Below are 15,000 nucleotides of genomic sequence, written 5' to 3'. Positions count from 1 at the left end.
GAGGGCCAACCTCAGGAAAGACAGAGAGGAGGGGGTCCATCTCATCGAAGAAGTCACCAAGCTGACCAGGCGGGCGGTAGATTACCACGATGTTGAGCTTGATAGGTAGGGATACGGCAACTGCATGGGACTCAAAAGAGGATATAGAGAGATGAGAGAGGAGTGACAGTGTAGGTCCATTTGGGAGAGATGAGTAGACCTGTGCCTCCCCCGTGGTCAGAGGCTCTGCGGGTGTGAGAGAAAGAGTAAGCAGCAGAGAGTGCTGCTGCAGTAGCCTGGGTAAACCCATCCCCCACGTGACCTGCTCTCAGACCTGTGACTGGGAACTGAGAGAGCAGGTCACGTGGGGGCTGGGTTTACCTAGGCTACTGCTGCAGTAGCAGTGTTTTCAGGTATGATCCAGGTCTCTGTGAGGGCTAGAAAGTGGAAGGATTGAGAGAGCGCATGGGCTGAAATGGTTTCAGTTCTCTTAACAGCTGACTGGCAGTTCCAGAGTCCTCCCGCAATAATAAAATAATTACTGGTGGGCTTAGGGTAAGTAAGACTACATGGGTTACTACACCTGTAGGTACCATGTCTACGGGACCTATGAGCTGATGTTACAACAGGCATGGGAAAAAGACACATAGTGTGGTAGATGAGCAGTCAAAGAGAAGTAACCAAAAGACAACCTCTATTCTCTGGCCTATCCTCGATGGGGTCTTCGTGCCCAGAGGCTGTCGCTAGAGCTGCCGCGCTAGACTGAATGTGGCAATAAGTCTGGTCCTCAAGGGGCCTGAGAGCCTCAGACACGCCCACACAGAGGCTCAGACACGCCCACACAGAGCCTCAGACACACCCACACCAAGTAACACATTTTAACGAATACTTCACAGCTGGGGGCTGCTTTAAACAACTAATTGTCAGGTGAACAAAAGGTGATGGTGGCGTGACATGGTCACTCTGTCAGGCAGACCAGCGGGCTAGCTCAGACTTTGACAGAGGAAGTGATACTAAAAGCTGTAGTTCCTTGAATGGCCACTTGAGGCTGGACCCAAAAGGGAGTCGTTCCATACTTCCTTCTTATTTGACCGTGACCTAAGCGTTTCTCTTAGCTAACCAAGTTGTTTTAGTTTTACCAACCATAACACAAGTTGTTGGCTATGGTCTTGTGCCGTCGAAAAATTATGAAAAGGGGGTGCACCAAGGGGGTTTGTACAGTATATGTACATATTCACACACACAGACACACACACGCACACACACACACGCACACACACACACACACACACACACACACACACACACTGGTCAGTGTGTGTTGTGACTGTTTCCATGTAAATGAACTGACCCATCATTCATCATAGTTAGCTACCCGTCCCAAAGCGCTAACCGCAACACACACACACACACACATGCACAAGCACACGCGCATGCACACACACACACACACATGCACAAGCGCACACACACACACGCACGCACACGCACACACACACACACACACACACACACACACACACACACACACACACACACACACGTCAGCAGAGAAAAACATTGCATTATACACAGAAAAGATTATTGAATAAATGAGCGTAGCCGTGTGTGCGTGTGTTTGCGTGTGTGTGTGTGTGTGTGTATGTGTGTGCAAAGCCCATTGGTAAACAGGGAGGTTGAAACAGTCAAATCAGGTAATCAGCGGGAGCAGCCATGTGGCAAGGAAGGAGATTGGTACACACACGCGCATGCACACACACACACACACACACACACACACACACACACACACACACACACACACACACACACACATGACTATCAGACTATCAGACCTCTTATCTGATTTATATAATCACTTTTCTCAGTTTTTGCTTTTCTTGGTTTGGTTGCAAAATCTGTCTGTTTGCCTGCCTGCCTGTTTGTTTGTCTGTCTGTCTGCCTGCCTGCCTGTCTGTCTGTCTGTCTGCCTGCCTGCCTGTCTGTGTGTCTGTCTGCCTGCCTGTCTGTCTGTGTGTCTGTCTGTCTGTCTGTGCCTGCATTTATTTATTTAATTTAAAGGAACAGTTCTTCCAAAAATGAGAATTCAGTCATTATCTACTAATCCACTGTAAAAAAGAAAAGAAAAAAAATGAAAATATCCATACTGCTCAGCGTATGGATATTCAAGTCTCCCAAAGCCCCGGGATGGCGTGACGAGCCACGTCCACGTTAGTGCCCACCCCATCTGAAGTGGGTGCATGAGCTCTAACACGTGTACATGTGCCGGTACTTCTGTTTATCTTCTCTGGGTTTTTGGACAGTAATCCTCTGGTGAAAATTGTTCACTACACACCTGGACCAGACAAAGAGCGCATGTTCGAGTCCGTGCAGCCAGTTCAGACGAGGTGCGTGCAGCCAAATTGCCATCTCGGAGCTTTCGGAGACTTGCATTACGCCGAGCAATATGGAGCCATTTTATGTTTGTTTTTGGTAGTTTTATTTATGTGAACTTTGGTTGTTTAGGCCGGGCACTGGTTCTCAACTGGTGGGTCGCGACCCGGGGCCGTTTTGAGTGGGTCGCGGATGTGTGCATAACAAAAGGTTATTCGACTCCTTGAGGACGCCGGTGTTCTCGGCAGACATTACTGTCTGTAGTATCCAAAATGTTCACTCGGATACTTGCTCAGGGGTGTTTTTCTAAGCAAGGCAAGGCAAGTTTATTTGGATAGCACATTTCATACACAGAGGCATGCTCGAGTGACCTCACTGATGACATCACTTATTGATGACATCACTCACCGATGGCATCACTGATGACATCACAATTGCTCGAGTTACAGTACATCACTCGGAAGACTGCCTGTCCCACAACCCTGAGGACAAAATGACATCATGGCCAGCAGCAGCCAGCTGCCTGGCAACATCTTTGCCAGGCAGTCAGATGATGGATGACGTCTACACGTTGACACGTCTGACGTTTATTCTACAGTATGTGAATGGCTGTAGTCCCCCCCCAGTGTTTTCTAATGTGGATTAGCGGTATAACATCAGTATTATTATGATCATCGCTGCACATTGATTAAAACTCATGATATTTCTGCTTATAGAGACGGAAATGGTCGAGAGACAATGGTCAGATAAGAGAGAGAGAGAGAGATAATCGTGAGTGTGTGTGTGCACGCACGTGCCTGCATGTGTGTGTGTGTGTGTACTCATCCAGGCTAAAAGAATAATTGGTTTCCTCCTCTGTGATGACATCCCAAACCTCCAGCCCTATCGCCGTGGTAACCCTGTTTACGTGTGTGTGTGTGTGTGTGCATGCATGTGTGTGTGTGTGTGTGGAGGGGAGAGCTGCTTGTCTTCTAACTGCGTAACAATGAAACACTTGTAATAATAAGGCTTTCATTTGTCACTCTAAACGCACATGTGCACACACACACACACACACACACCTGCGCGCGCACACACACACTCCCACACGCACACACACGCATACACACACACACACGAGTCAAGTTGAGTGACACATTTTCTATTGAAGAGCCTCACTAATCACATCTATGTGTGTGTGTGTGTGTGTGTGTGTGTGTGTGTGTGTGTGTGTGTGTGTGTGTGAGTGTGTGAGTGTGTGAGTGTGTGAATAAGTATCACGCGCTGTGCCTGATTGGATCGCCGCTCTCCAGCTTCAGCTGCCAATTATGCACACACAAACACACAAACACACGCGCATGCACACACACACACACACACACACACACACACACAGGGACACAACACAAGTCCCTCCGCATAAAGGGGCAGATTAAAGATAGGACCCTGAATGTTGACTTTCTGTGTGTGTGTGTGTGTGTGTGTGTGTGGGTGTACACAAAATGCACAAAAATACACAAAATGTGTACACAAAAAATGTGTAGTCAGACCTGGTCAATCTCGTGCTCACTTCCTGTCCTCAAACACACATACCATAAAACTTCAAATATAATAGTAGCCTGTTTATTTACCAAAATGTGTAGCGAGACCCGGCGTCTATTTGGGACCTGTGTTGAATTCTTTTTGCACAAAATTCTTGCTCAGTAAAGATTGGAAATAGTATCAAATTGTTTATTTAACCCATTGATACCTGATGCAGCATTTGTGTACCCCTTTAAAGCGCGCGGTTCGCGGTCTTAAAGGGATACTCCAAAGAATGAGTTGCCATGCCATTTCATGCCATAGATCGTATCGCCATGCCATTCTTGAATAAAGCTTGCTTGTTAATTCTACGCTCTGATCTCTCATGATTGAAATGTTGGTTTCAACCTAGTTTCACGATTTAAAAACACGATTTCCGACGGACAAGCCCGTCTTTATTGTCACACGGTTACACATCAACACATGCACAGAGGGCCACAAACACACACATGCTGACGGTGGCCGGTGAAATTTTTCCTCTGCATTTAACCAATCCTGGCTTTGTCCTTTCCTCCGGGGGGCAGGCCAGGAGCAGTGGTCGCTTTCTCGTACAGCGCCCGGGGACCGACTTCGGATGTTGTCGTCACTGGTCGGATGACGATGACGATCTGATCTTCTGCATGTTTTTAATGGGGGGGGGGGGTTATATACGGAGGAACCCCCCTGGGGGAGCACGGGGAGAACATGCAAACTCCACACAGACAGAAAGGCCCTTACGACGAGATACCCCACCTGGGCAGTAGGCACTGAAGATATGGGGGGAACACAACCACAGCGCCCGCAGTGTCCCAGGCGAGAATCGAACTCAGGACCTTCTGACTGCGAGGCGACAGCTCTACCACTGAGCCACCGTGCCCCCTTCAAGATGAAGACCAGACACGCTACCTCACATCATATCACAATAGGCGTCAGCTCCTAGCCTAAGACAAGTGTAATCCTAGTGTGATGTCCGCTGTGACGTGTGTCTCATCACCCCATCCTCAACAGCCAATCAGCCCCTCAACTTGCCAATATGACGTCGGTAATGTCGACAATGCCGAGGCTATGATGTGGCAGTACTTATAGCCATGCTCAGCGTGTCATCGTCCTCTTTCCCTGATCCTTCTCCTCCATGGTCGCTGTACCTGGGCTGATCGTATCCCATCCTCTTAAGCTGTGTTTCGCCCCACCCACCTCCCCAGTCTACCACCAATGTCTTGACTCCTGAAGAATCCCCTACGGGGGGAGATTCTCTATCCTAGTCCGAGCAGATGCCCTCCTCTCTCACCTCAAGAAGAGAGGCATCTTACCACGGACACACACAAATGAGGGATATACACGCAAATGCTGCATCAGGTATCAATGGGTTAAACCAGTGATTAATACCCGTGATACACGTGATTAATAATAACATAGGCTAGAAACCCAGTCACTCACTTTGAACCAAACCAAACTGCCACTGTTTCACACAGGAGGGGAATAGCACTCTTTCTGGCTGAGACTTCTACAGTAACGTTAGCATTTAGCAGCAGCTAACGTTAGCTCAGTAACCAGCTGGTTAGCAATTATATCAGACAATAATACGGTGCTGTGCAACAAGCAGACTTACCAAATATGTCCAATACATGGCCGGTATAATACTGCCTTTATGATTGCTGTCCTGCTGGCAGAAAGACAGGGAGGAGGGGGTAAGGAGGAAGTGAGACAGGAAGGAGGGGGTGAGACAGGGAGGAGGGGGTAAGGAGGAAGTGAGACAAGGAGGAGGGGGTGAGACAGGGAGGAGGGGGTAAGGAGGAAGTGAGACAGGAAGGAGGGGGTGAGACAGGGAGGAGGGGGTAAGGAGGAAGTGAGACAGGAAGGAGGGGGTGAGACAGGGAGGAGGGGGTAAGGAGGAAGTGAGACAGGGAGGAGGGGGTAAGGAGGAAGTGAGACAGGGAGGAGGGCGTAAGGAGGAAGTGAGACAGGGAGGAGGGGGTGAGACAGGGAGGAGGGGGTAAGACAGGGAGGAGGGGGTGAGACAGGGAGGGGGCGGGGTTAATTGAAAACCTTCCTAATGAAAAGCAGCAGATTAACACCACACTAATTCACTTCATAGTGGAGAAGAAAGCACTGTGTGTGTGTGTGTGTGTGTGTGTCTGTGTGTCTGTGCATGCGTGTGTGTGTCTGTCTGTCTGTCTATCTGTCTGTGCATGTGTGTGTGTGTCTGTCTGTCTGTCTGTCTGTCTGTCTGTGCGTGTGTGTCCCTCTGTTTAATTAAGATAGGCTAAATGAAGCATTGTTCTGGCCCTGCCTGATTAGACACACACACACACACACATGCGCACACACGCACGCACACACACACACACACACACACACACACACACACACAAACACACACACACACTCTCACACGCACACGCACACACACACGCACACACACACACACACACACGCACACACACACACACACACACACACACACACACACACAGACACAGACTGTTTGTTTGGCTCTCATGCCCATCAGGCGTTACAACACTAAGTGCTTATTGAAGTGAAGTGGTTTGGTGTTAAGCTGGAGGGTCTTAGTGAGTGTGTGTGTGTGTGTGTGTGTGTGTGTGTGTGTGTGTGTGTGTGTGTGTGTCTGTGTGTGTGTGTGTGTGTGTGTGTGTGTGTGTGCGTGCGTGCGTGCGTGTGCATGCGTGCATGAGCGTGTGTGTGTGTGTGTGTGAGCACTCTGTGAGGTGTAACTGAGCTCTTTGCTAAAACTGATTAGAATAAACACTGTTTAATGCTATCAACTCACAGCAACTGGGTTACACACACACACACACACACACACACACACACACACACACACACACACTGTGTCTGTTGATGTGTGCATGTAGCTACCTCCTCTCCTTTCGTCCACAGGAGGTGTTGTTGAAGAGAGCAGCTGACCTAGTGGAGGCGCTCTATGGGATGCCTCATAACAACCAGGTAAATAACTTAACAGAATAATGTCGTCACTCGTCACACTCCCGTGGCATGGATTTCTATTGAAGTCTATTGGACTACCCTGCATGCTGTGGGAGTTCTATAGAAGTCTATTGGACTACCCTGCACGTTGTGGGAGTTATATAGAAGTCTATTGGACTACCCTGCACGCTGTGGGAGTTCTATAGAAGTCTATTGGACTACCCTGCATGTTGTGGGAGTTCTATAGAAGTCTATTGGACTACCCTGCATGCTGTGGGAGTTCTATAGAAGTCTATTGGACTACCCTGCACGTTGTGGGAGTTCTATAGAAGTCTATTGGACTACCCTGCATGTTGTGGGAGTTCTATAGAAGTCTATTGGACTACCCTGTATGTTGTGGGAGTTCTATAGAAGTCTATTGGACTACCCTGCATGCTGTGGGAGTTCTATAGAAGTCTATTGGACTACCCTGCATGTTGTGGGAGTTCTACAGAAGTCTATTGGACTACCCTGCACGTTGTGGGAGTTCTATAGAAGTCTATTGGACTACCCTGCACGCTGTGGGAGTTCTATAGAAGTCTATTGGACTACCCTGCACGTTGTGGGAGTTCTATAGAAGTCTATTGGACTACCCTGCATGTTGTGGGAGTTCTATAGAAGTCTATTGGACTACCCTGTATGTTGTGGGAGTTCTATAGAAGTCTATTGGACTACCCTGCATGCTGTGGGAGTTCTATAGAAGTCTATTGGACTACCCTGCATGTTGTGGGAGTTCTACAGAAGTCTATTGGACTACCCTGCATGCTGTGGGAGTTCTATAGAAGTCTATTGGACTACCCTGCATGTTGTGGGAGTTCTATAGAAGTTCATTGGACTACCCTGTACGTTGTGGGAGTTCTATAGAAGTCTATTGGACTACCCTGCATGTTGTGGGCGTTCTATAGAAGCCTATTGGACTACCCTGCACCTTGTGGGAGTTCTATATAAGTCTAGTGGACTACTCTGCACATTGTGGAGTTATATAGAAGTCTATTGGACTACCCTGCACATTGTGGGAGTTCTATAGAAGTATATTGACTACCCTGCATGTTGTGGGAGTTCTATAGAAGTCTATTGGACTACCCTGCATGTTGTGGGAGTTCTATAGAAGTCTATTGGACTACGCTGCACATTGTGGGAGTTCTATAGAAGTCTATTGGACTACCCTGCATGTTGTGGGAGTTCTATAGAAGTCTATTGGACTACCCTGCATGCTGTGGGAGTTCTATAGAAGTCTATTGGACTACCCTGCATGTTGTGGGAGTTCTATAGAAGTTCATTGGACTACCCTGCATGTTGTGGGAGTTCTATAGAAGTTCATTGGACTACCCTGCATGTTGTGGGAGTTCTATAGAAGTTCATTGGACTACCCTGCATGTTGTGGGAGTTCTATAGAAGTCTATTGGACTACCCTGCATGTTGTGGGAGTTCTATAGAAGTCTATTGGACTACCCTGCACATTATGGGAGTTCTATCCACCTTATTTTTGGCGGCCATTTTTGCCTGATCTGCATGATGGGTGCTTCTTCCGGTGTGATCCTCCCAGCCTTGTTGCTGACAGCTTGACACCCGTCTGGGCGAACGGAGCAAATCACTAATCAGGTCCAGCTTGGCAAAACTCGTCGATAAATATCCCTTTAAGAGCGCAGTGCATTCATGGGTAATCGCCTGCTGTGGCTAATATTAGCCGCTAGTTAGTTATGTTACATGGCAGTAAAACGCCACTGAATGACCAAATTGATATAACTTCTAACCATTTCGAGTAACACTGTTTCCATACGGATCACCAGCGTTAGTTTGTTGTTTATAACGTGGCTATATTCATAATGTTTTCTATCTCGGATGCGTTATTTCGAATCGCACATACGTTACGCCTGGCGCAATCAGGAGTTCACTGCATGTTTAGAAGGGGGCGGGGCTAGTGAGACTCCCCCTGTATAAATAAAGGTTAAAAAGAATATAGTGTATATATAGAGTCCAGTAGGCAGTCTAGTGTCTGTGTAACTCTTGTGGAAACCTTGTAAGAGAAGAGGGGTTTCTGTGTGTGTGTGTGTGTGTGTGTGTGTGTGTGTGTGTGTGTGTGTGTGTGTGTGTGTGTGTGTGTGTGTGGGTGTGTGTGTGTGTGTGTGTGTGTGTGTGTGTGTGTGTGTGTGTGTGTGTGTGTGTGTGTGTGTGTGTGTGTGCACGCACGTGTGTGTGCGACCGTGTGTGCATGTGCGTGTGTGCACGTGTGTGTGTGTGTGTGTGTGTATGTGATTGGGGGGTGGTTGAGGTGGTTCTTTCATATTCCTTACTCCATCCCTGACTCTCTCCGACACGCTTCTCAGCCCAGGAGTTAATCACCCCAAACACGTGCGCGCACACACACACACACACACACACACACACACACACACACACACACACACACACACACACACACACACACACACACACACACACACAGGCCTATTGAAATGAAAGAGTAACCTTGAACAGAGAACAAAGGTTGTAAACAAACGTAAATCCAACGGTAATAATAGCAGCACTGAGCCTGTGTGCGTGCTCGTGCGTGCGTGTGTGTGTGTGTGCGTGCGCGTGTGTGTGTGTGTGTGTGTGTGTGCGCGCGTGTGTGCGTGTGTGTGTGTGTGTGTGTGTGTGTGTACCTGACCCAACAAGGAACAATGCACATACAATTAGAGTGGGAGGAACAAACATATATTTCTACATTTTAATTTGTTCCAGTTCAGAGTAGAAATCAATAAATAAGACAACTTTATTTGCACAGCACAGTTCATACACAGTGTTTCACAGAGTAACAAAAAATACAGTGGAAAAACATGCAATTAAAAACTGAAAGATTTGCCTACATACAAGATATCCATCCACAAGATGGAGTTAAACCAGTGCCGTTTAAAAAAGTTAAATCGAAATTTCAAATACAAACTAAATACTAACTAACAAATACTTTAGATGCACATATTGTGAGTTAGTTTTCTTTTCCTCTGTCCTTCCTGATTTGACCCTTGATCTGATATTGACATCAGATCACTGCCTAAAGCAGATGAGATGAGATGATCCCCTTGGTCCACAGATAGATGAGAATCATAAAGGGGTCATCTAGCTCTTGAGTTCCTAGATAAAGCTCTATCATCTAGCTCTTTGAGTTCCTAGATAAAGCTCTATCATCTAGCTCTTTGAGTTCCTAGATAAAGCTCTATCATCTATCTCTTTGAGTTCCTAGATAAAGCTCTATCATCTAGCTCTTTGAGTTCCTAGATACAGCTCTATCATCTAGCTCTTTGAGTTCCTAGATAAAGCTCTATCATCTAGCTCTTTGAGTTCCTAGATAAAGCTATATCATCTAGCTCTTGAGTTCCTAGATAAAGCTCTATCATCTAGCTCTTTGAGTTCCTAGATAAAGCTCTATCATCTAGCTCTTTGAGTTCCTAGATAAAGCTCTATCATCTAGCTCTTTGAGTTCCTAGATACAGCTCTATCATCTAGCTCTTTGAGTTCCTAGATAAAGCTCTATCATCTAGCTCTTTGAGTTCCTAGATAAAGCTCTATCATCTAGCTCTTGAGTTCCTAGATAAAGCTCTATCATCTAGCTCTTTGAGTTCCTAGATAAAGCTCTATCATCTAGCTCTTTGAGTTCCTAGATAAAGCTCTATCATCTAGCTCTTTGAGTTCCTAGATAAAGCTCTATCATCTAGCTCTTTGAGTTCCTAGATACAGCTCTATCATCTAGCTCTTTGAGTTCCTAGATAAAGCTCTATCATCTAGCTCTTTGAGTTCCTAGATAAAGCTCTATCATCTAGCTCTTGAGTTCCTAGATAAAGCTCTATCATCTAGCTCTTTGAGTTCCTAGATAAAGCTCTATCATCTAGCTCTTTGAGTTCCTAGATAAAGCTCTATCATCTAGCTCTTTGAGTTCCTAGATACAGCTCTATCATCTAGCTCTTTGAGTTCCTAGATAAAGCTCTATCATCTAGCTCTTTGAGTTCCTAGATAAAGCTATATCATCTAGCTCTTTGAGTTCCTAGATAAAGCTCTATCATCTAGCTCTTGAGTTCCTAGATAAAGCTCTATCATCTAGCTCTTTGAGTTCCTAGATAAAGCTCTATCATCTAGCTCTTTGAGTTCCTAGATAAAGCTCTCTCATCTAGCTCTTTGAGTTCCTAGATAAAGCTCTCTCATCTAGCTCTTTGAGTTCCTAGATAAAGCTCTATCATCTAGCTCTTTGAGTTCCTAGATAAAGCTCTATCATCTAGCTCTTTGAGTTCCTAGATACAGCTCTATCATCTAGCTCTTTGAGTTCCTAGATAAAGCTCTATCATCTAGCTCTTTGAGTTCCTAGATAAAGCTCTATCATCTAGCTCTTTGAGTTCCTAGATAAAGCTCTATCATCTAGCTCTTTGAGTTCCTAGATAAAGCTCTATCATCTATCTCTTTGAGTTCCTAGATAAAGCTCTATCATCTAGCTCTTTGAGTTCCTAGATAAAGCTCTATCATCTAGCTCTTTGAGTTCCTAGATAAAGCTCTATCATCTAGCTCTTTGAGTTCCTAGATAAAGCTCTGTCATCTAGCTCTTTGAGTTCCTAGATAAAGCTCTGTCATCTAGCTCTTTGAGTTCCTAGATAAAGCTCTGTCATCTAGCTCTTTGAGTTCCTAGACAAATCTCTGTCTTCTAGCTCTTTGAGTTCCTAGACAAAGCTCTGTCATCTAGCTCTTTGAGTTCCTAGATACATCTCTGTCTTCTAGCTCTTTGAGTTCCTAGATAAAGCTCTGTCATCTAGCTCTTTGAGTTCCTAGATACAGCTCTATCATCTAGCTCTTTGAGTTCCTAGATAAATCTCTGCCACCTAGCTCTTTGAGTTCCTAGATAAATCTCTGTCTTCTAGCTCTTTGAGTTCCTAGATAAAGCTCTGTCATCTAGCTCTTTGAGTTCCTAGATAAATCTCTGTCTTCTAGCTCTTTGAGTTCCTAGATACAGCTCTGTCATCTATCTCTTTGAGTTCCTAGATACAGCTCTGTCATCTATCTCTTTGAGTTCCTAGATAAAGCTCTGTCTTCTAGCTCTTTGAGGAGCTAGATAAAGCTCTGTCATCTAGCTCTTTGAATCTTTGAATTCCTAGATAAATCTAGCTCTTTGAATTCCTAGATAAATCTAGCTCTTTGAGTTCCTAGATAAATCTAGCTCTTTGAGTTCCTAGATACAGTTCTGCTGTCTGAATTAATAAACATCGTTCAAGCAGGTTGTGTTTTCTTGTCTGTCCGTCTGTCTGTCTGTCTGTCTGTCTCTAGGAGATCATCCTGAAGCGAGCGGCAGACATCGCTGAAGCTCTCTACAGTGTCCCCAGGAACCACAACCAGATCCCGTCGCTAGGCAACACCGCCTCCCACGGCATGATGGGAGTAAACTCCTTTGGCGGACAGCTGGCCGTCAACGTCTCCGAGACGACGCAAGGTACAAGTGCAAATCACAGAGTACAAGTACTATAGCATTCCTAGTCATAGTAGTAACAACAGTTGTAGTAGTTGTAAAAGTAATTGTAGTAATAGTAGTACTAGCATTAGCAGTATTTTTAGTGGGCAGCGGTGCGCCAGAATGAGGTTTGAAGTTGGGTGACATTCAGCTTTGGATGACATACTGTAATAGGCTAGTGAACTTTTTCATGTCAACTTCCTTTCAATCTCAGCCTAGCCAATATGGTTCAGGGTAGGCTACTTCCAGATCAAAATGATAGTGACTAAAATGGATCAAAGACTCAAAAGCAGTGTCCTGCTCCTGTTGGCATACCGATATATTGGTACCGATATGGCCCTCAAACGTCATATCTGTATCGGCTAAAAGGTTTGCCAATATGCGTCAATCTGAAAAAAAAAGTATACATACAGCACACATGTTACTGGTGTGGGTTAAACCTAGTGTAATCACAAACTTTGTCCAGCAGAGCGGGCGCCGAGCTCACGGCCCTTCTGCAGTCTGATCGCCCCCATCTCATCAGTCTCAGATTTCAGTCCCTCTAGTCTGCATGCACTCCCTCAGACAGCAGGCAGCTGCCTCTCGCCGCTCTCCAAAGCACCAAAGCAGCATCGATCAGCTGAGTTTTCTCCCCACATGTCACGGTAAGCTGAAGCTGCTGCCAACTAGTTCATGAAATAAATAACTGTTAACGTTACTGGAAACGTTAATAAACAATCGCCGGCCGCATCTCATTGCCCAACTCAAGTTTCCCCCGTGCCTCTGACTAAACGAGTCGCCTTTTTAATGCTTCAGTTCACTAATCACCACAATCGCCAATTTTGTCTCCGTGACACATTACAACGTGAGTGACGTATTGAAGGGCACATTTCATGTTTTAAGCAGCAATAAATAGCTCAACACACACCAGTAGAACGGTGGATTGAGACTGTAGCGTGTTCAGTTTCGCGCTGTTTGTGAGACAGCGTGCTGGAACGCAGCGCCCCTACCTTTCATCTCCCTACTCTCGCTTGCTATCCGTGACACACACGCGTCGGCTTGCCACAGTATCTCATACCTGACAGGCTACTCGCTTCTATTTCAGAGGCTTCCACCGCCTCTCATATTATAGTCCGGTAAGGAAACACGTTCAGTGGAACACCGTGAAGAGACTTAAGGAGCAACCAAAAAGTTGCGATAGGCTGTCTCGCAGAAAGAATGAGTGAGCAAGATCATTTAATGTTTGCAGTTTTAGTCGATGTGATGGGCGTTTGAGCCATTTCAATGAATAAAGTTGATGTTTTCACCCAGGGTCTATTTAGCTGTTGCACACATTCCGAATGCACCGCCCACGAGGTCCGTGGTTGGTCAAATCATATGTCTGTCACGCACCCTTTTTTTTGTCTTGGGGGGCGGGCATTAAGCACTTTTGAGAGTTGTGTTCCAGACGTAGATATCTACGGCTGGCTACTGCGAGACTAGGTATGAGCCGATGGCACACAGTTGCACGATGGCGCCTAGGTGGATGGGCGGTGTCTGTCTGTCTGTCTGTCAGTTCAGAGTCTCCGCCCTGTAACGTGCGAGACTCCTAGTTACTAAAATGTCTCTTCTTCCAGTAGGTTACAGTCGTAACACCAGTAGTGTGTCGCCACGGGGATACGTGCCAAGCTCCACCCCCCAGCAGAGTAACTACGGCAATACTGTTAGCAACAGCATGAACGGCTACGGCAACAGTGGCATGCCAAACCTCGGGGTACCGACCTCACCCGGCTTCCTCAACGGATCTTCCGCTAACTCACCCTACGGCAGTAAGTATCAAGGTAAATACTAGTTCTACTGTTACCACTAACCTTATCCTAATGGTAATTCCAATTCTACTAGCTACCACCAGTTCCTGAACTGGTTTGACTGTTTCTATAGTGTTTCTATTGTGGTACAAGTCAGTTTCTGAACTGGTTGGACTGGTTTCTATAGTGTTTCTATTGTGGTACAAGTCAGTTTCTGAACTGGTTGGACTGGCTTCTATAGTGTTTCTGCTCAGGCAAACATCAGTGTTAATGAACTGCTAGTTAGTACAGCATCACGCAGGTGTCTGAACTGTTGAGACTGGTTTCTACAATGTTTCTAATGTGGTTCCTGAACTGATAAGAATGGTGTCTGTCTACCATGTTTTTATTGTAGTAGAGGTAAGAATGTTTCTGGTTTGACAGGTTTCTACAGTGCATCTATATCTACATTGTCTACATTGTTTCTATTAGGGATGGGCATTTCTAGCAAAAACACTATTCGAAATTCGCTGGCCAAATTCGAATTTAATTCGAAATTCGAAAAAAAAAAAAAAAATGTAAAAAAAAAAAAAAAAAAAAAAAAAAAAAAAAAAAAATTTGTGAGTGAAATGTTGCATTGTCTCCCCTGATTCGTCTACGGCTTTATTAATTAATATATTGGATTATATATTATAATATATATTATATATTATTATATATATGGATTTTTAGCTCAAACAAGCATTGCACCACTGAAGTAAAGAACATGTTACATGACATTGACATTTTCGAAAATAAAAAACAGTTTTGACAATCATGAGTGGTTCATTAAATATTTAGTAGGCTCAGGTCTGAGTGCCAAAGGGGTGCCAAAGTCACCCCCTCTCCCTCTTCATGGGATTTCATCCGCCATTC

The 15,000-nt window shown here is 45.5% G+C and overlaps 1 protein-coding gene across 2 annotated transcripts in view; it reads left to right on the top strand.

Moving 5' to 3' along the window:
* LOC310774488 (transcription factor COE3-like) overlaps window positions 1-15,000 on the top strand; it is a gene marked incomplete at both ends in the record, with an annotated part of 80,577 nt that overhangs the window by 61,973 nt on the left and 3,604 nt on the right. For both annotated transcript variants that reach the window (XM_083634568.1, XM_083634567.1), the window contains 3 exons: window positions 6,790-6,855; window positions 12,160-12,322; window positions 13,912-14,127. In XM_083634568.1, coding sequence (XP_083490694.1) covers window positions 6,790-6,855; window positions 12,160-12,322; window positions 13,912-14,127 — 445 coding nt within the window. The remainder of the gene's footprint in view (window positions 1-6,789; window positions 6,856-12,159; window positions 12,323-13,911; window positions 14,128-15,000) is intronic.

The sequence above is a fragment of the Poromitra crassiceps genome (genome assembly GCF_964638095.1).
Source record: "Poromitra crassiceps genome assembly, chromosome: 4".
Taxonomy (NCBI): Eukaryota; Metazoa; Chordata; class Actinopteri; order Beryciformes; family Melamphaidae; genus Poromitra; species Poromitra crassiceps.
The sequence above is the reverse complement of the archived record's forward strand: the minus strand, read 5'-3'. Positions and strand labels throughout refer to the sequence as shown.